Here is a 20,203-nt window from a genome sequence, read left to right on the forward strand (position 1 = left end):
GAACGACCATGAAGAACAAAGTGAATCCCTGCTCCATATCATCGCTCTTCAAGTACCTAAATACGGTTATAAAGTTTCCCCCAAGTCCCCTTCTCTCCACACCAAACATTCTCATTTTCTCCTACCAATCCTTGCATGAGAAGGTCTCCAGTGCCCTCACCACCCTGACTGCCCTATTTTGACCACCCATAAGTCTGTCAACGTCCTCCCTAAAACTGTGTCCCCCAGAATATAACCATCAGACGCGACCTGACTGGCCACACTTCCACAACAGAAAGAGCCCAATGAGGGTCTGACTGCCTCAAGTCTCTTCCCACTCCAATCCAATTTCCATTTCCAGCCACTAAAGTGAATTTCTTAAAATACAGGTCTAACCATATCACCCCCTACTCAATAAACTCCAGTAGCCTCCTGTTACCTCTAGGACCAAATACAAAACTCTTTGTTTGGCATTCAAAGCCCTTCGTAAGCTGGCCTGCTCCTACCTTTTCAGTCTTATACCTTAGTCCCCTCCCTACCATGTACTCTTCCATCCAGTGATACTGGCCTTCCAGCTGTTCCTCTCACAAGACACTCCATCTCTTGGCGCTGGGCATTTTCCCTGGCTGTCCCCCATGCCTGGAATGCTCTCTCTCATTATCTCTGCCTTCTGGCTTTCCTGCCTCCTTCAAGTCCCAACAAAAATCCCATCTTGAACAGGAAGTCTTTCTCAACCCCTCTTAATCCTAGTGCTTTCCCTTTCTTACTTATTTCCTATGCCTACACAATAACAGCCATGTTGTGTGATGACGAATATTGATAAACTTAACCCATCCCAGAAATACAAGGATCTAAGACATCTCCAAAGGCCTCGGGATGGAAAATGCTATCCACATCCCAAGAAAGAACTATGGAGTTTGAACGCAGATCGAAGCATACTATTTGCTATTTTTTTTTCTTCTGTTGAGTTTTGTTTCCTCTTTCTGGTGGTTCCTCCTATTGGTTCTAATTCTTACTTACAACATCACTAATGTGAAAATGTTTAATAGGAATGTGTATGTATAGCCTATATCAGCTTGTGAGCCATCTTGGGAAGGGTGGTGGAAAGGAAGGGGGAGAAAAATTTAAACTCAAGAGCATATGGAAGTAATTGTTGATAAATCAAAATAAATTAATAAAAAAAATTTTTAAAAGAACAAAATTAAATTAAATTAAATTTTTAAAAAGAACAAAAAAAAGTATTTCTTATTCCTCCTGTACATAGCATGTGTGTACACATTTGTTGGCTTATTTTCTCCCCCACAAGATTGTGAGCCCCTTGGCAGCAGGCTGTGTCTTTTGCTTCTTTCTGTAACCTCAGCACTTAGCACAGTACCTGGCACACAGGAGGCATTTTATGTTTATTAACTGATTGGGACAGAATAGAATAGAACTGTCACATGATCACAGATTTAGAGCTGGAAGGGGCCTTGAAGCCCAATTCCCTCATTGTACAGATGGGAAAACTGAGGCACTGAACAGTTAAGTGATTTACATAGATAGAAAATGTCATTCCCTTGTTCTGAACACTCTCCCTCTATTAATGAAGCCTACGATGGATGTAGCTATTTTAGCTGCCAACTCACCCTGCTGATTTGTATTGAGCTGGTAGGGTTAGCCATACTTCTCCCACTCTGTACAGCTGATTTCTTGAACCCAACTTCAAGTTTTACATTTATGCCCTATAACACTTCATCTTATTCAGTCACTACAGCTAGTATGAAAACCTTTAGGCTTTCTAGTTCTAGAACTCTGTTAGGAAATCAAAGTCAAGTTCATTACCCTATAATTTAAAAAAAGAAAAATACTTTCTGCCTCTTTTTTGAAAATTAAGGCAACATTTACCCATCTTCAATGCTATAGTAGTACCTTTTTCCTTCACTATTTTTCTTATCCTCAACCCCTAAATTCAATCATAGAACACCCCCCAACCAAATATATACACACACCCCAGGAGACGCAATAAGATCAGGAAAACCTGAGTTCAAATCTAGCCTCACACACTTACTAGTTGTGTGTTTGGGGCAAGTCCCTTAGTCTCTGCCTCAGTTTCCACATCTGTAAAATGGCGATAATAACAGCATATTTCCCACAGTTGTTGTGAGGATGGAATGGGAGAATATTTGTCAAGAGCCTTGCAAACCTTAAAGCACCACATAAATGCTAGCTATTATTACATACACCCAGACCCATTTCCATCTCCTACCTCAGTTCCAAGTCCCTCTTTCCTCCCTGCCCTTCCCGACCTGGAGCCTCACCGTGGGCAGCTGTCTTGAGGACCACTGAACCTTGAGGAAGTTGATGTTGTCACTGCTCTGGGCATCATTCTCAAAACTCTTTTTGTATTCTAGAGAAGGAAGAAGAGTGTCTCACTATATACCCCACCATTATCTCCTACCTATATCCCATCCACACCAGACCCATGGCACTGCCCCTTCCCATCATCCCTCTTTTCCCAGCTCTGACCTTCTAGGCAAGTAGAGTAAAATTCAATGAAGAACTTGGTGCGGCTGGCGGTTTTGACTATCGCTTCCACACTCTCAAATTCAATGTAAGCCTGATCCGATGGCTTGGAGAGCCCTAAACCAGAAGGAAGACAGGTAAGGGGAAAGGGCAGGTGGGAAGAGACAAGACCGGGCCTCAAACCCCCAATCTCAGAGCTACACAAGTCCTCAGAAGGAATCTCATCCAACTAGTGCCTGAACTTGAATTGTCTCCAACCTTCACGTGATGACCTCTGGTGATGAGGATCTCACTACCTTCAGACGTATCTCATTTCACTCTTAGCTCTGTTAAGAACTTTCTTATTACAATGGGCCCAAACCATTCACTCAGTGTTCTTAGTTTTCTCTAGGGCCAACTAGAATAAATCTCTAATTCCTCTTCTTTCTTGTCAAAAAATGTTTTATCAGTCCTTTTTTTGACCATTGCTTTCATTTCCCAATCCCCCCAACTCCACAGAGACCTCCTTTGTAACAAAGAAATACACTTATGCAGACAAAATGGCACAGTGACCATATCTGAATGGACGCTCCTTGTTTGGCCCCTGTAGCCCACCACCTCTCCCAAGAGTAGAAATGGGTTCCATCATCAGTCATTGGGAGTCATGACTAATGATCCCTCTTCTCTTAGTTTTTATTTATTCTCTTCAGAAACCATCCCCCAGACCCAGTCTGATGAGGAAGACGGTCCCTTGGTCTTTCCTGATCTCAATTCACATTTGTCTAGCTGTCCTGTCCTGGGTGAGAAGCTAAATTCATCTCCCTCAGAGAAGTTACGTGACTTGCCGATGGTCACACAGCTAATAATAATACAAAAATAACAACAGAAGTTTGTTTCTATAGTGCTTCCCTTACAACATCCTTCAAAAGATGCCAGATGTAATAATAATAATAATTATAGCTAAAAATATAGCACCTACTAGGTGCCAGGTGGGCAGCTAGGTGGTACAGTGGGATAGAGCATTGGTCCAGGAGTCAGGAAGACCTAAGTTCAAATCTAGCCTCAGACATTTACTAGTTGTGACTCTGGGCAAATCACTTAACCCTGCTTGCCTCAGTTTCCCCATCTGTAAAATGAGCTGGAGAAGGAAATGGCAAACCACTCCAGCATCCTTGCCAAGAACACCTCAAATGGGGTCAGGAAGAGTCAGACACGACTGAAAATGACTGAACGACAATAAAAATGTGCCAGGTATTGTGCTAAGCATTTTAATGATATCTCATTAACCTCTCACAACAACCCTGGAAGGTAGATACTCCTATGATTCTTATTTAAAAATTGAGGAAACTAAGGCAGACAGTGGTTAAGTGACTTGCCCAGGGTCACACATCTAGTAAGTGTCTGAGGCTGGATTTGAACTCAGTTGGGTCTTCTTGACCTCAGCACTCTATCCACTTCGCCCTGTAATTGTCTAAAAATATTATTACTCCCATTCTGCAGATGAGGAAACAGTGACTCAGAAGAGGGAAGTCCATATTCCACGAAGCTATCAAATTGATCTTTCTAAAGTGCAAGTCTGCCCATGTCACCTCCTTCCTCAATAAACTCCAGTGGCTCCTTATCAGCTCCAGGATCAAATGAAAAATCCTCGGGCTTTGACAACCCTTCATAACCTGGCACCTTCTCCTACCTTTCCAGAAATCTTACACTTTACTCCCGTTCAGGCACTCTGCACTCCAGTGACACTGTGCCTCCCATGAGATTACTGCATCTCTGGCCTCCACGCACTTTCACTGGAATTCTCTCCCTCGAATCTGTGCCTCACATGTTCTCCCTCCCCATCTCTGCCTCCTGCAAGTCCCTGCTAAAATCCCATGTCCTACAGGAAGTCTTTCCCCATCCCCCTAAATTCTAGTGCCTTCCTCTGTTGGATAGCTTGTTTGTACAGAGCTGTTTGCATGTTGTATCCCCCACTTAGAGGGTGAGCTCCTGAGAGCAGGCATCATCCGCATTTTTTTTTATATCTCCAGGGTTTTAGCACAGTGCCTGACACACAGTAGATGCTTAATCAATGTTGCTCACTGAAGAAAATTACTCGCCCAAGGTCACACATCTAGGGAGTCAAACCCACAGCTACTCATTCCAACTCTTGCATTCTCTGAATTTGAGGAAAGCCATTTCTTTACGAGAAAACACAAGCGGGATGAGATGGGATGGGGGAAGAACAGACACAGAGTCTCACACCAGGACAAGGACGGGCAAGAAATCCAGAGAGGGAAACATCAAGAACTTAAGAGCCAGGGATAGGGGACAGTCTAGAACCTAAGTTCCCACAGGGAAAGAACCTAGAACTTGAGGCCACAGAAACGCACAAGTTAGGCTTTTAAAGTCCCAGGCAAAATCTAGAACCTGGAGGGGGCATTACGGGAAACCTGGAATATAAACTATCAGGGAGAGAATTGAAAACACGGAACCAAGGAAAGGAAAAGCCAAAAGTACTCGGACTACCACGTAATGTATACAGGTCTTTAAAACTGGCCCAGTGCTTTATAGACATTGTTTTATTTAAGCCTCACAACAACCCTATGAGGTAAATTACTTTTTAAAGGAATGAATGAAACCACTAGAACCTGGGGCCTCACAGAGGAGAAAACTGAGAAGGTTAATCCTTGCGATATAGATCTAGAACCCAAAACAGAAAGGCAGAACCTAGAATTTAGATCCTTGGGAGGAAAACTTAGGAACTGAAATCAGAGAATAACTGAAATAACTCAAAAACTGAGATTTTAAAAAATAGAGAAGCTAGAATTTAAATCCCTGGAAGGAGAGTCTAGAACCCAAGGGTAACAAGTGGTTCTGAGAGATGAGGACCTGGTGCACCCTGCCCCCCTCTCCCCCCACCAAATACTCCAATAGAGCAGAAACAAAAAACCAGAACAAGAGAGGACCTGGAACTGAAGTCTCAAAAGAAGAGAAACAGAACCTGGGGCTTAAGAAAGAGAATAGAGTCTAAAAGAGATTCTATCAGGGAAGAGGCCAAGGATTCCCACGAATGCCCAAGGGATGTGTATGTGTGTGTACACACACACACACACACACACACACACACACAGAGACAGAATCATTCACTCTCTCACCTTTCTTGGAGACAAACTGGGAGGTAACCCCAACTTCAAAAGCTCCAAACACTGGGGAGTGGTCACTAGTGACGATGTCATCTGTGCAACCTGGGGGATTAGCAAGCAGCAAGAGGACTGAGGAGACAAAAACCCTGCCACCTTTTCCTTCTACCCCACTGTGCCAAGGCTAGGATGCACTACTCCCCACCAGTCACCTCCATCATGGAACCTCAGCTCTTACCATAAGAATTGCAATTGATATGGGTCTCAGGATAAGATTTCCAGAGGATGCGATCACACCAAGAGGGTACATTGGTCCGGACCTGCAGATGGAATGAGGATTAGAAGGTGGTGCCTGGAGAGAGGGGCAAGCATCAGGAGCTGACACGGGGGAGGAAAGAAGGAGTCCAGGTATAGGAATGGCCCTGTCATTTCACCGCTGGCAAGAACTGCATGTGTCTGTCACTATACAATTGTCCAGAGAATGGATTGCTTTGTCAGGCATATAGGGAAACATGAGAGAACAGGGTTGTGTGGAACTGGGGTAGTCAGTCAGTCACTCATCAAACATTTATTAAGCCCTTTCTACACACCAAGCACTATACCCTCTATCCACTTTTCAACAGTGCCTCTAATTAAATATAAAGTAATATAGAATATAGAAATGCCTTAGAACAGAGTGTTGGAATAGGAGGTCAGACCATAGCATGTTAGAAAAAGAACGGAGCCTCAAAGATTATCTAGTCTCAAAACCACAGCCAGTTAAAGCTGACAAGGAGTTAAGAGGTCATATGGTCCAAACCCCTCATTTTCGAGATAAAGGAAAAGAACTTGCCCATGATCACACAGTGAGTCACTGACTGAGTTGGAATATGAACCCTCCTCATCTTCCTGTTGCCAATTCACTGCCAGCTAGGCCAGAGCTGAGTGAGGGGAAGCATACTTTGTGGGTCACCCTGGGAAAGCAAGGTGGCCAACTCCTCATGGAGGGAAGCCCAGAACCCTGGCTGAAGAATGGGGTGTGGTTGGTTTGGTTTTTTTTAGCCACCTAAGCTTGGACTGGACAGTATGATCCAACCAAAAAAGGTCTTTGACAAGATTCCCTGGCCCCAGGCTCAATATTTCCGTAACTCCCTCTAAATTATATATTCTGGATAATTTCACTCTATCCCTCATTGCTAGTAAACTCTTGCTAAAACTAGCCCTTACTCGAAGTGACTAAGGGTAGTGATAGTTGGCTGTGCCACAGGGAAGGAGCTGGGGCTGGTGGGAGTGAATTAACAAGACTGAGCCCCAGCAGCCTCTCCCATTAAGGGCAGAGAGGGTTAAATCCCCTTGTTGGCATTCTGAAGATCTCAGACCACCAATGAGGTGACAATCCCAGGACAGTATCTGGAAAGTTGGATTCAGTCCCGGGCTGAAGGTGGCAACTAGTTCTATCACAACTCATCCCCTGGGGGGTTCTTATAACACTAACAATTCCTCATATGTGTACAGTGAACCCTTTTGTATCTATTCACTCAATGCATTACGGGGCTCATAGAGCAGGGGGTGTTTGTACCATTTGAAGGATGGGAAAACTGAGGCCCAGGAAAATTAAATGGCCTCTTTCTAAGCAAGGTCTACAGCTCCCACACCAAGGAGGTTGTAAAGGCTTTTGAATACCAGGACTAAGGACCAGCCCAGAGAAATTTTCTAAGGCCCTCATTAGCTCTGAGGGTCTTGGGACAACCAATGCAAAATACCAAGTGCTTTAAGATGCTAAGCCTCTAAGTTGCAAAATTCTAGAATTCTAAGTTCTATAACTCGAGCATTTATTATTCTATGGCTTCTTCAAGACCACAGAGCAAAATCAGCCATTGCCCTACCACCCCCACCTTCCAATTCCTCCCTACTCACCCCAGTTGGTTTCTGTTTGTGCCAGGCATAGGTGTCCCGGGAGCCACGCTCATAGCGGTATGTGGGGGGAAAAGAGATCTCTTCCTCACCTGGCATGGAGGACAGAGGGTCAGGGATCCCAAAACAAGTTCTCAGGGAACTAGAGCCCAAAAGACCTCCCACCACCAAAAACAAAACAAAAACAAAACCAGAAAAACCCTATCTCAGGAGATCTCCTTGGGTCTTTTTGCCTTGACTTTCCCTCATTAATCCAGCACCTCCCAGAAGAAAAACACATCCTTCTTCATCGTCTCTCTCCCCCTTGCCCCCCCGTCTATCTCTGTATACATGCATGCATGCATGCGCACACGCGCGCACACACACACACACTCACTGAATCTCAGGAAGACCTTGTGCTTCTCACGCTCAAGGTTGAGCTGATCCACCCGAAGAAGGGGTTCAAACTCCTTTCGGCTGATATAATTGAGAATCTCCTGGGATGAAAGGGAGGAGGGAAGTAAGAGGCAGGTGCAAATTTCTCCTCCATCTACCTTCCCTCTCCCAAGAAGTAACTAACTCCATTAGTAACCCCAGGCCCTCAAATTTTTACCCAGTTACCCCAACCCCAATATACAGCTGTTCACGTCCATTTCCCCCTCCATTCTAAGTCCTAAGGTCACATCCAGCTCCAACGTTCTCTGATCTAACACTCAACAAGCATTTATGAAATGCCTGCTATGGGCCAGCCACTGGGCTAAGAAGTGCAAAAACGTTCTTGTTGGGGATTCTGATGGGGGAGGCAACACGCAAAAAGCTATGTACATCCAAGGTATATACAGTGTAAATGGAAGGTGATCTCAGAGGGAAGGTACGCACAATGAGGCAGACTGGGAAAGGTCTCCTGCAGGAGAAGGATTGGAGCCGAGTCTTGAAGGAAGCCAGGAGGTAGAGGTGAGGTACCTCCCAGCTCTGGTGTTCGGTCCTAAGGTCCCTTCCAGCTTTGAAGTTCTTTGTTCTAGGGTTCTCGAGTCTCTCTAACATTCTGTTCTAAGGTTCCTTCCAACTCTGCCATTCTATGTTCACAGCAATGACATTCCACAGACTATATATTAAGTAAGCCTTCTTCCAGCTCCATCTAGCAATCTATTCCCCAACTCCCTTCAACATCTATGATATCTATAGATCTATCCTCTATCCTGGTCATCCACATCCACCTATTCTACATTCATTAAAAGCAGGTACTTTTAAGAAATATGGAGTGCACATAATTAAATGGATTGTTCATCCCTGCCTATATCTGCCTCCCCCCCCAAACCTGAATATCCATGTCCAGCCGGTAGTTGAGGTCTCCAAACCAGAAGAGATGGGTGAAGCGCAGAGACATGTCAAATGCGCTGAGCTGTCGGTCACCCAGGGACAGCAGCCGAAGGATATCCAGGTAATTCTGATTCCTCCTGCAGAGAGGGGGAATGAAAGAAGGGGGCTAGAGAGTTTCTGGAAGAGAGCAGTAACTGAGGGTTCACTCAGAGACAGACAAGAGGCAATCCAGGGGAAGACAATGATCTCTGACAGGGCCAGTCCCCAGCCCTAGTTCCTTACCGGGCAGTCTTCTCATTGCCAGAGGTGAGGTGACAATTGACAAAGCCAAACGAGGTGCCGTTGAACATGAAAGAGACGCCAACTGCCCCCTTGTTACCTGTTGGGGAAGATTTGAGGTCCCAGGATGAAAACATGGCAGGGTCATGCTATGACAAGGAAAACCCCATAAGGTTCCAAGAGTTGTCCCTCTCCCAAGCCCACTTTGCATTCCCTGACCCCACTCTGCCACATTTTCATACTCAAGGAGGAAATGAAATGAATCTGCTGACTCTACTAGATGACAGAGATAACTTTGTCTAGCCCACTCCTTTTATAGCAAAGGATCAAATGAGGAAGAATGATCCCTAACCTAGGGTAGACAGATGAATCAGCCAGATGAATCCTCAAAAGTAGGGAGGTAAAAAAAATGTGCCTCCAGGGGGCAGTTAGGTGGCACAGTGGACAGAGCACCAGTCTTGGAGTCAGGAGGACCTGAGTTCAAGTCTAACCTTAGACCAGACATTTGACACTGACTAGCTGTGTGACCCTGGGCAAGTCACTTAACCCCAAATACCTTGCCCCCCTCCTCCCCCCAAAAAATTTGCCTGCAGCCATCCTGGTCCACCAACACCACACTTCCCCCTGTGCCTCAATTTACCAGGACACAACAACAGACACATCAATTAGAACCCTATCTCCCTGTGACCAGTGGTTGCCAGGGTTTTTCTCTGACTAGAGAGTCCAAGACCTCAGCCATCAAAGCTAGGAGAGACTCCTGTGGCTCAAGTACAATGGTAAAAGATCAGGAGCATGGTGTAAGAAAAAAGAAAAAAAAAGTGGATTTTAAGTGAAAGAGCCTGAGTTCAAATCCTGGCTCTGCTAATTACTAGCTTGGTCAAGTCATTCATCCTCTCTAGATCTGTTTCCTCCTCCATGAAATGAAGAGGTTGCCCTAGATCAGGGGTTCTTAACCCAGGAGTCTGAACTGAATATGGAAAAAACTGCACATTTATTTTCACTCATCTCTAACTGAAATGTAGCATTTCCTCCAATCACGAATTATAAAAACAAAAATACTCTGAGCATGGGTTCATAGGCTTTATCAGACTAACAAAAGGAACAATGACACATAAAAAGTTAAAAGACCCTGGAACAGATGATTTTGAGGTCCCTTCCAGCTCTAATCCTATGGTTCTCTGACCTAGAACTGGAGAGCTAAAGAAACCTGAATAGATTGTTCTCTCTCCATCCCTTTATTATACAGAAAAGGAACCTGAAGCTCAGAGAGAGTGAGTGAACCGGCTGAGGTCACACAGCAAATCCTGCCTCTGCCAGTGATGAAAGTCTAGGTGCAGTAACACCCAGTCCAAGGTTCTGTCTGCTATACTTGCCTGGCAACAGGAAGAGAATGAGCCAGGCTCCCTCCTCACCCCTGCTGGATCATCCCAGTAAATCCAGGAATACAGAAGAGTACAGGTACCCCAACGGTGAGCTATCCCCACCTTTTTCTCAATCACTAGCTTCTAATATTCAGATCAAGCTTTGGTCCCCCTCCCCTCCCCAAGTCACTTTTGATTTTTTGATTCCTGGGCTCTGCTGGGACAGCAAAAGGAAGACAGACAAAAAGCAAGGTTCAATGGGCTGGGCCTTGTTGCAGAGGGCAGAGGTAGGGAGGCTTGGAGTGGATTGGAATGGATGGGGTTAGAAATCCAAAGGTCCAGCCTTGCTAGGGCCGTCATGTTCACATAGGCCTTAGGGGGAGCTCTCAGGATCTTTGCTTTGGAGTTCAAAGGGCCCTCCCTCCTTTCCCAGATAAGGAAGTTGAATCCCAAAGAGAAGTCACCTGCTCAAGATCACTCAACAAATAAAGAGCAAAGCCAGAGTTCCAACCCAGGTCCTAACTCTAAATTCAGGGCTTTTTTCCCTAATCTTGGCCCAGCAGTCCCTTACCCAGGGTGTTGGCAATGCCCGTCTTCACACTGGATGTGCTGACGTGGCTAATGCGATTCTCATGTTCTGGCTTCACAAGCACAGCCACCTTGATGTTCCACAGAGACTGCATGGCAATCTGGGGACATGGAAGAGAGGCATGAGTCACCAGGCAGCCTTGAACCAGGGGCCTCCTTCATCCTTACCACCCTTAGGGAAGCAAAGTCTGGGAGAGCCCAAGGTCAGTGTCCCACAAGCTCACGGGAGGTAGCTTAGCCCTTTTTTTTTTTTACTGTGTAGACTGAGAGCAGGAAGATGAAAAATGGTGGCAACATTCCCCTATGACCTTACCCCAACCCTTTTTCACATCTTTACTTTATTTAAAAGGCAGAAAACCCAGGGAAATAGCTAGGGACATAGCTGCTTCACAAAGTCCAATTCCCTGCCTGCCTCCCCTGTGCCAAATGTTCTTTTCCAGTCACCCCCAATCTCCTCACCTTCCTTATCTCCCCCACCTCACAATATACATCCATATCGGGATTGTTCTCCTCTTGGCTTACACTCTTTTCCCTGTCCATTTGGATGAAACTCCCCATCTCTGAAGACTCAATCTGAGTCCCAGCTCTTTCTAGAAAACTTTCCCTGACCAACTCCAGGATCTAAGTTTTCTACCACACAACACAGCACTTGAGAGTCAAGGGCAGAAGCACCTTAGGGCATCGAATGTCAAAAACTGAAAGGGACTTTGGGACACAAAACATCAGAACTAGAAGGGGTCCTAGAACACAGAACATACAAACTCAGAGCTGGAGGGGGCCTTAGAGACCATCTAAGTCCAAGTCCTCTTGTTCAGAGGGGGAAACTGAGGCCCAGAAAAGGGAGAGACTTGCTCATGGTTGCAGAGCCAGAGCTGGCACCCAGGTTTCCCAGCTCCCAGCTCAGAACACTTGTTACAACTCTGTCACTATGGCTGTGAACTTACATCATTCTTCTTCCTCATGGGTTGGGCTTTCGTTCCTTCTCCCTATGTTTGGCACAAAGGGTCAGACTCTGGACCCCGGTAACACTGACCCAGACTCCCCAGATGATGGACTCTGCTCACCAAGCCAGGGCTACATGGCGAAGTGGAAATCCCAAAGCACAGGTATCACAGACCCAGCTCTTCCATGGCCTGTGAGACCTTGCAAAGTCCTTCCCCCTTCTGGAGCTTAGCTTCTTCCTCCGTCAAGCCCAGCATAGTTAGATTTGCTATCTCTTAGCTCCAACATTCAATAGTTCCTACCTGTATCTTTCTTTGAGTTACATTTCACAATGATAATAATAATAGCCAATATTTACATAGTTCTCCAAGTGCAAAGCACCTTAAATCTTCTTATCCTCACAAAAGCCCTAGTAGGTAACTGCTATTATTTAGCCCTATTTTACAGGTAAAGACACTGAGGCCAAGAGAGGTTAAGTGACTTGCCCAGGGTCACCTAGTTACTAAGTATGAACCATCTCCAAGGAGCCTTCCTGGAACTTCTGTGAGTTCACTAAAATTCACTTAGCGCATACTGTCTCCATCTTAATTGAAGAAAGGAGACAGGAGGGATTCTGAGGCAGCCACAGGGTAGAGTGGACAGCGCATTGGTCCTAAACTCAAGCTCAAATCCTGCTTCAGACTTTTACTTGCAGTGTGACCCTGGGCAAGCCAATTAACCTGACTCAATAAAAGCACCTACCTCCCAGGGTTGTTCTGAGGATCAATTAAAATAATAAATGTAAAATTCTTAGCACAGTGGCTGGCACATAGTAGGGGCTTAATACATGACTGTTTCCTTCCTTTCTTCTTTATGCTTCCTGACAGAAGGTTGGGGGAAGGGGAGGCCACCCACAAAATTCGAGGGGCAAAAGCTTCAGTTAGGTCTAATTCTAATCAAGGGCTGATCTTTGAAAGCATCCCTCAGTTTCTGAGACCCAGGGAGGCCAGGGTACCCCAGAAGGTGGGAGTAGCCAACAGTGTCAGATACTACAGGGAAGTGAAGATAAAAACAGAATATGACCCTGGGCTTTCTCTAGGCTTTGGTTTCTACCTCTATAAAATGAAGGGGTTAATCTTATCCAGTTGCCTATCTAACCTCCCACCCAGTCAGCACCCCTGCCATGAAATCATTCAGCTTTTCCTGAGATACCTCAAGTGAGGGGAAGCTCATTCTCTAATAAGGCACCACTGAATTGTGGGACAGCTCTGTGTCCAAAAGTTCTTTATACAGACTTAAAATTTGCCTCTCTGGGGGCAGCTAGGTGGCGCAGTGGCTAGAGCACTAGCCCTGGATGCAGGAGGACCTGAGTTCAAATCTGGCCTCAGACACATAATACTTACTAGCTGTGTGACCCTGGGCAAGTCACTTAACCCCACTGCCTAGTCAAAAGGAAAAAAAAAAAAAAGAAATTTGCCTCTCTGTTAACTGCTACCCCACCTGCATATGTGTGTGTTGGGGGGGAGGGGGGGGAAACAGAACAAATCCTGGACTTGAAACCAGGTCTGATGCTTTCTAGCTATGTTACTGTAAGCAAATCGCTTCAATGGGGAAAATACAACCAATCCCCACAGGGGTATTGTGATGACTTATTAAAGAATGCATTTACAAGTGCTCTTATAATCATAAAACCTATATCGATGTGACCTATTAAGGAAGAAGGAAATAAGAATTTATCATGCGCCTACTATATGCCAGGTACTTTATAAATATTATCTCATTTGATCCTCACAATAATCCTGGGAGGTAAATGCTGTTACTACCCCCCATAATACAATTGAGGAAACTGAGGCGGAGAGCAGTTAAAGATTTACCCACGGGCTCACAGTGTTTTCAAGCAGGATTTTCACTCAGATCTTCCTAACTCCAGGCCCAACCTAACTGCCTATCAGTATTAGTTGTGGTTTCCATAGCATAAGAGAAAGATCACTGGATTTGGAATCAGGAGCCCTGGGTTCGAGTCCTGACTGCCACTAACCACCTATGTGACTTTAAACAAGTGGTTTCCCTGATGTGGGTCTCATGATTTCTCTTTATCTGTAAAATGACAAGGCTGGACCAGTTCTCTGAGGTCCTCTATAGCTCTAACCCTGTGATCAAGCTGAATAAATACAATCCCTCTTCCCCAAGCTAGCCTGCTTCCTTTCCACCTCCCATTCTCTTCTCTAGGTGAAATACTTCCAGCTTCTTCAACTAATCTTTCTGCTGTTATCCCCAGACCTCTCTCCATCCTGGCTGCTCTACTCTGGATGAACTCCAGCCCGCCAAAATCTTCCCTAAAAGGTGGCTACAGGACAGAAGACAAAACACTTGAGATGGGAGCTGAGGGCATTAGGGTTATCTCCTCCCCTGCTCTGGACCCCAGTGTCCAGAGTTATTCATTTAGCAGAATCACTGTCAGTTTCTCTGTCCTCTCAACAAAAACCCTCAGAAGCTCCAAGGCTGGCCTTCTGTGCTTGTAGTAGAGAGGGGGAGCCATGAGGCTGCCCTCCACCACTCGTTCTTCAGGGGTCCGGGGGGAGGCTGAGTCAAGGGGAAGATCTAGGAGCCTCAGGCTCCAGCAAGTAGCCAAGTCTGCTAAACTGGAAGCTCTCTGAGGGCAGGAACAGTGGCTTCTCTCAGTTCTGTATCTCCCCCAACACCAAGCACTATGCTCCATATCTTAAGCACTGGCTGAATGAGAGGAGCCTTGGGGCCCACAGAAGAAGAAAAAAGAGCCAGACTGAGACAAAGAGAGGAAAGACCTAATTCCCCCACGGCGCCCCTGCCCAGGGAGGTGACCTTGCTGTGAACCCCTCTCCCTTCCTCACCGGGCGGTAGTCGAGATCGGTGAGATCCTTGAGGCCACCTCGAAGGAGGTCCAGCCACTCCCGGTCGCCCACCGAATTCTCCTGGGTCCCAAACACATAGATGTCATGGGGGATGGTCACAGTGACTTCATCCAGGGTCTTCCCCAGGCCTTTCGAGGTGAACCACGACGTTATATTTTTGGGGGGTGGCACGCTGCCTAGGGGAGGGCAGGGGACAAGGCATCAGAAGAGGCCCTGCTCCGTTAGCCCATGGACCTCTCGAATAACAACAACAATGCAGAAAACAATAATGGCAACTCCAACTACCATACCAGGCTTACAAAGTGCTTTTCTTACAACTCTGCAATGTCAGTAGTAAAATCTTAATCATCTCTGGTTTATGGATGAGAACACTGAGGTTAAATGTCTTGGGTTCCATAGCTAGTACCTGCAGCTTCTGTGACAAAGCCAAGATTCAAATCCAGGCCTGTCCTGACTCAACTGTAGCAATCCTTCCATTATGCCATGCCAGCCTTTTTTCTGAGGATCCCAGGCCTTCCCAACTCTGGTCCCTAGTATCCAGAAGGCCCTTATCCCTAGCTTAGCTCCATCTGCATCACCCCCACAGTTCCCCATAACTCCTAGCCCTCCCTCCTCCCCTGTCCATTGGAAGTCTCGCTGTAACATGCTCTCTGCAAGTCCCCAAGAAAGACAGACCCATATTCCAAGTGCCAATGAAGATGGAGATCATATCTGGCTCATCCTGGTTGGAGTGTTTATTCTTCATCAGTTGCAGCAGCTGGCAGAATGCCTCCCTCTTCTGAGGAAGCAGAAAAGGGGACCAGTGAGCCAGGGAGAGGCTGCTGATCTTGCCACCTAACCACTGGACAAAACAGAACTCTGTCTCCCCAGGCTCCTTTGGTTCTAGCCTTAAATAGGAACTGGCCTCACAATCCCACCCATCTACCTAAAAGGCTGTCCGTCTCTCACATACTCAGCAAGGAGTGTAAGAAATACCCAGGGAGCCAGCATCTTCTACCTTGGGATAAGGGCCTGCCAATGCTACTCCTGCTGGTTAAGTGACCTGCCAGACCCTGGACTCTATCTGCTCATCACCACCTTAAGGGACAAGATGATGTGGTGGTGAGATCCCTGGGCTCAGAATCAAAAGAGGCTCACAATACTGATTCTAGAACTTACTGGCTGAGTGACTCAGGGGTAATTCCTTCTCCCCACTGAGATTTGTTTCTTTCTATACCAAAAAATAAGGACAATAATACTTAATCTCCCAATCCTCCAAGGATCAGCCAAAATAACTGGGGGATATTTAAAGACAAGAAGTCTGAAGGGAGCATGTATATTCATGGCTTCATGTAATCCTGATCTGCCTGGCCCAGAAAAGCAGAACTAGAGGCAATGGGCAGAAACTTCAGAGGAGTAAAAATTAGCTTCACCCACGGAAAAACTCCCCAATAACATGAGCTGACCAAAAGTCGAACGAATGGGCTACCTAAAAAGCTGGATAAACCCTCATGAGTGACTTTAGAGTCCTAAGATCTCATAGAAAGATAGAGGGATGCCATTTGGATACGGCTGAGATTAGATCTCTGAGGTCTTCCTCAATTCTAGGGGGTCTATGAAAGTGATTTTTAAATTTTACATAATGGAATGAGGGGTAGGGAGGGAACAAGCATTTATTAAGCACCTACTAAGTGCCAGGCACTTCACAAATATTGTTTCGTTGATCCTCACAATAATCCTAATAGGTACATGCTTTTATTATCTCCCCTTTTACAGTTGAGGGAACTCAGGATGGCAGGAGTGATGTGATTTGCCCATGGCACACAGCTAGTAAGTGTCTGAGGCTTGATTTGAACTCAGATCTTCCTGACTCCAGGCTCAGCACTCTATCCACTATCCACTATACTACCAACTGCTTCATAAGAGCAGAAAGGCTCATTCCCTGAAGGCTGGCCACCAAGGGACAGATTTTTTTTTTAAAATCATAGCAACGTACGAATTCTGTCTGGTTCTTCCCGACTTAGCTAACTTCCCTGGACTTGATCTCTTTTGTCTCCTTAAACCTATAGATCCTTTTAGTCTAAGAAACGAGTATTGTGTAGAAAAGAAAAAGTCTGAAGACTTGAGTTTACTTCCCCCGAGTCCTAGTTTCATCCTCTATAAAATTAGGGGGTTGGACTAAATGATCTTTAGGGCCTCAGGTAATGGTCTAGCTTTTTCTTTTTTTCCCTAGCTTTTTCTACTCCTTTGTAGCAGGCACCAAAATAATACCAGCCAAGCTGGATCCCAAGCCCTGGCCCCACAATCCAACCTTTCTGATTCCATCATCACTTTCCTCCCTGTTACACATTCCAGACAGGCCCCCACCCCGTTCCAATCCCCTATAGCTTACCCTGGCACTGACAAAAATAAAGTCCTTCCGCTGGGTCCTCTCCTTCTCCTTCTCAAATACAATGCCCAACTTATTCTGGACCCTCTGGGACTTGATGAGCTGTCGGACTAAGAGTGGGGAGGAGATCCAAGAGAAAAGGCCAAGTCACACATACGTACCCAAAGACTACTGTGCCCTGTTTGCCAGGCACAACAACCTCTACTGTCTACCCCCTCCCCACTCCCCCCACCCAAACGCTCGCCCCAGCCCGTGTCATCCCGTCTCAGGCTCACTGCTGGACATGGGAGAACACGGTCCCCCACTCTGTGACTATTCTATGTTCCGCGCCCTGGAATCCAGGTTCGTGAACAGGCACCCTGGGATTCTCCAGCCTCACGGTCACCCACAGGTTCATTTTGCCGCAGGCATGGGGTAAATAACATTCTCCTCCTTGTCAGTCTCAGTCTATGCCCTGGCTATAACTCCCACCCTAGGGAGATGCCTTCTGATACTTTATCTGTAGCCTTGAGCTCTCTCCTGTGCCTCAAACCATCCGCTAGGCCAAAAGCTGACAAGCTACACCCTGAGGACCTGCACAAAAACAGGCACCGAGCTAGATTCAGCCCTCATGCCATAGCTTGCTGACCCCTGAGCTAGACTGCCCCACTAATACCTCAAACTCACTGTATCCAAAACAAAACTTATAACCATGTTTCCCTTTAAACTTGCTTCTGGGGGCAGCTAGCTGGCACAGTGGATAGAGCTCTGGCCTCGGGAGTCAGGAGGACCTGAGTGCAAATCCAGCCTCAGACACTTTACGCTTGCTAGCTGTGTGACCCTGGGCAAGTCACTTAACCCTGACTGCCTCACCAAAATGACAAAAAAACAAATTGAAAAAACCTCAAACAAAACAACAACAACAACAACTCGCTTCTCCTTTTGACTTCACTATATCCTACTGTTCAGCTGGTGTTCCCTGTTCATAGCCTTGGGTTACCTGGGACTCCTTCTCCTCCTCCCCTCTCATATCCAACTAGTTAACCTACAAATCCTATGGATTCCATTTCTGAAATGGGTCTTCAATCACTCCTCTCTGCCTTAATATAAATCCTTACTACCGCCAGCCTAGACCACCAAGATAGCATCCTGATAGGCCTTCCTGGCCTTAATCTCTCCTGCTCCAATCCATCTTTCACGGATTAAAGATGTGATTTCTCATCAATGTAGGAAAATCATTCCATCAATGCAGATTACAAAAGCTAAAGCAGTGTGGTCCAGTGGACAAATGGCTTAGTGCTGAAGTCAGAGGACCTATCTCTGCTATCTACTATCTGTGTCACCTTGGACAAGTTACTTAATCTCCTCAGGCTCCAGATTCTTCATCTGTAAAAGCAGTGATTGGATGAGAAGGCCTCTGAAGTCTAACTAATGATCCTATGAAACCCTTCTATGAGCTAACAGACTAAAACCAGAGCCATATAGAAGTTAAATGACTTGCCTAGGACCACTAAGCTAGTAAGTGTCAGAGATAGGATCTGAACCTAGATCTCTCAGACTCTAAGCCTTAGACTGTCTCTATAAGAATCTTTCCCAGACTACTAAAATAATCCTTTTTATACAAAAAAATCTATGCATTTCAGTCCTCCACTCAAAATACTTCAGCAAAATTGAAACTCTCTGGTGGGGTACGCGATGCCTTCAAAAATCTTTTTCAATCTTATTTCACATTACTCCAACCAAACTAGACTGGACTTTGCTCAAGAACTCCCCTTGTGCTCACCTCATATCTACACCTTTCTTCACTGGTCTCTGTGCTTAAAATAGTCTTCCTCCCCTTCTTCACAAGCTGAATTCTTACCCAAACTTTAAAGCCAAGTTCTAATGCTTTGTCTGTACTCCCCTGGTGCATTTATCATGTAATATCAATCAATAAACACTTATTAAGCTACTTAATTAATCAATAATAAACATTTATTAACCTACTATGTACCAGGCATTGTGCTAAGCACTGGAGATACAAAAAGAAGCAAAAGACAGTCCCTGTCCTCAAGGAGCTCACAGCCTAATGGGGGGGAGATAACATGCAAACAAATACATTAAAAAGCTATATACAGGACAAATAGGAAATAATTAACAAAGGAAAGGCACTAGAATTAAGAGGAGTTGGGAAAGGCTGTCTATAAAGTATGAAATTTCAGTTGGAACTTAAAGGAAGCCAGGGAGGTCAGTTATATTGAATATAACAGATTTTATTTGAGTCATTCCTCTGACTAGACTTTGTCCTTCCCTAGCAGAATGCTCAGTTTCCAGCTGGTCCAGGTAGGCTGAATTGCACCGGCCATGTCTTCCTGAGATTCTCCTGCCCCCTCCCTGCCTCTTTCTACCCTCTCTCCCTCTCCCTAGAACTCACTTCGGTCATGTGTGAATGTGGTCCAGTCCTCCTGGGAGTCCCGCTGCCTTCGGAGCAATACAAGCCGTCCACCTTCCACATCAACACTCAACGTGAACTTCTGAGACTTCCCAATCTTGGTAAGGTCACTCAGAGTCACATCCAGTTTTACCTGCAACCAGTCAGGTCAAGGCTGAAGGTACGCTGTATACCTAGGTTGTAGACTTCCCATATTGAGAGACACCCTCCCCATATTTAAATGCCAACAACATGACCGGGACCTCTATCACCTTAACAGACTTAGGAGCCCCCTAAGACCACCCCAAGGAGGACAGGACCATCCTCCCAATCTTTCCTTTCACTTCGGTCCCTACCTCAAAGGCCTGTACAGGAATGCTCTTAGCTTTACGGGTGGATGGTTGGAGTGGAGTTGGGGGAGCGGTAGAGCTCATATCTTGTAGGGCTTTCAAGGCCTGTGGAAAGAGAGCCTGTGGGTCAAGGTCAGGATCAAGGTGGGAGTCAGGATCAAAGTTGTAGTTCTGAAGTCAGATGTAAAGGGTAAGTTATAAATCTGGGAACAAGAGTCAATGGACTCTCGGATCAGGTTACTGGTCACAGATGGGATTAAGATTTGAGGTCAGGGGTTGAGT

General features: G+C 45.8%; 1 protein-coding gene across 4 annotated transcripts in view; it reads right to left on the reverse strand.

The window, feature by feature from the left end:
* Window positions 1-20,203, reverse strand: part of INPPL1 (inositol polyphosphate phosphatase like 1) — a 35,604-nt gene that overhangs the window by 5,624 nt on the left and 9,777 nt on the right. For 3 of the 4 annotated variants that reach the window (XM_020967697.2, XM_020967698.2, XM_020967695.2), the window contains exons 9-22: window positions 19,928-20,026; window positions 19,575-19,725; window positions 17,186-17,292; window positions 15,490-15,592; window positions 14,794-14,990; window positions 10,986-11,103; window positions 9,057-9,153; window positions 8,773-8,911; window positions 7,852-7,951; window positions 7,479-7,567; window positions 5,821-5,902; window positions 5,598-5,687; window positions 2,485-2,598; window positions 2,277-2,365 (exon numbers count right to left, since the gene is read on the reverse strand). In XM_020967697.2, coding sequence (XP_020823356.1) covers window positions 2,277-2,365; window positions 2,485-2,598; window positions 5,598-5,687; window positions 5,821-5,902; window positions 7,479-7,567; window positions 7,852-7,951; window positions 8,773-8,911; window positions 9,057-9,153; window positions 10,986-11,103; window positions 14,794-14,990; window positions 15,490-15,592; window positions 17,186-17,292; window positions 19,575-19,725; window positions 19,928-20,026 — 1,575 coding nt within the window. The remainder of the gene's footprint in view (window positions 1-2,276; window positions 2,366-2,484; window positions 2,599-5,597; window positions 5,688-5,820; window positions 5,903-7,478; window positions 7,568-7,851; window positions 7,952-8,772; window positions 8,912-9,056; window positions 9,154-10,985; window positions 11,104-14,793; window positions 14,991-15,489; window positions 15,593-17,185; window positions 17,293-19,574; window positions 19,726-19,927; window positions 20,027-20,203) is intronic. The other variant, XM_020967699.2, reaches the window with a different exon arrangement.

This window comes from Phascolarctos cinereus, unplaced genomic scaffold (genome assembly GCF_003287225.1).
Source record: "Phascolarctos cinereus isolate Bilbo 61053 unplaced genomic scaffold, phaCin_HiC Scaffold_726;HRSCAF=1367, whole genome shotgun sequence".
In the NCBI taxonomy this organism is placed as follows: domain Eukaryota; kingdom Metazoa; phylum Chordata; class Mammalia; order Diprotodontia; family Phascolarctidae; genus Phascolarctos; species Phascolarctos cinereus.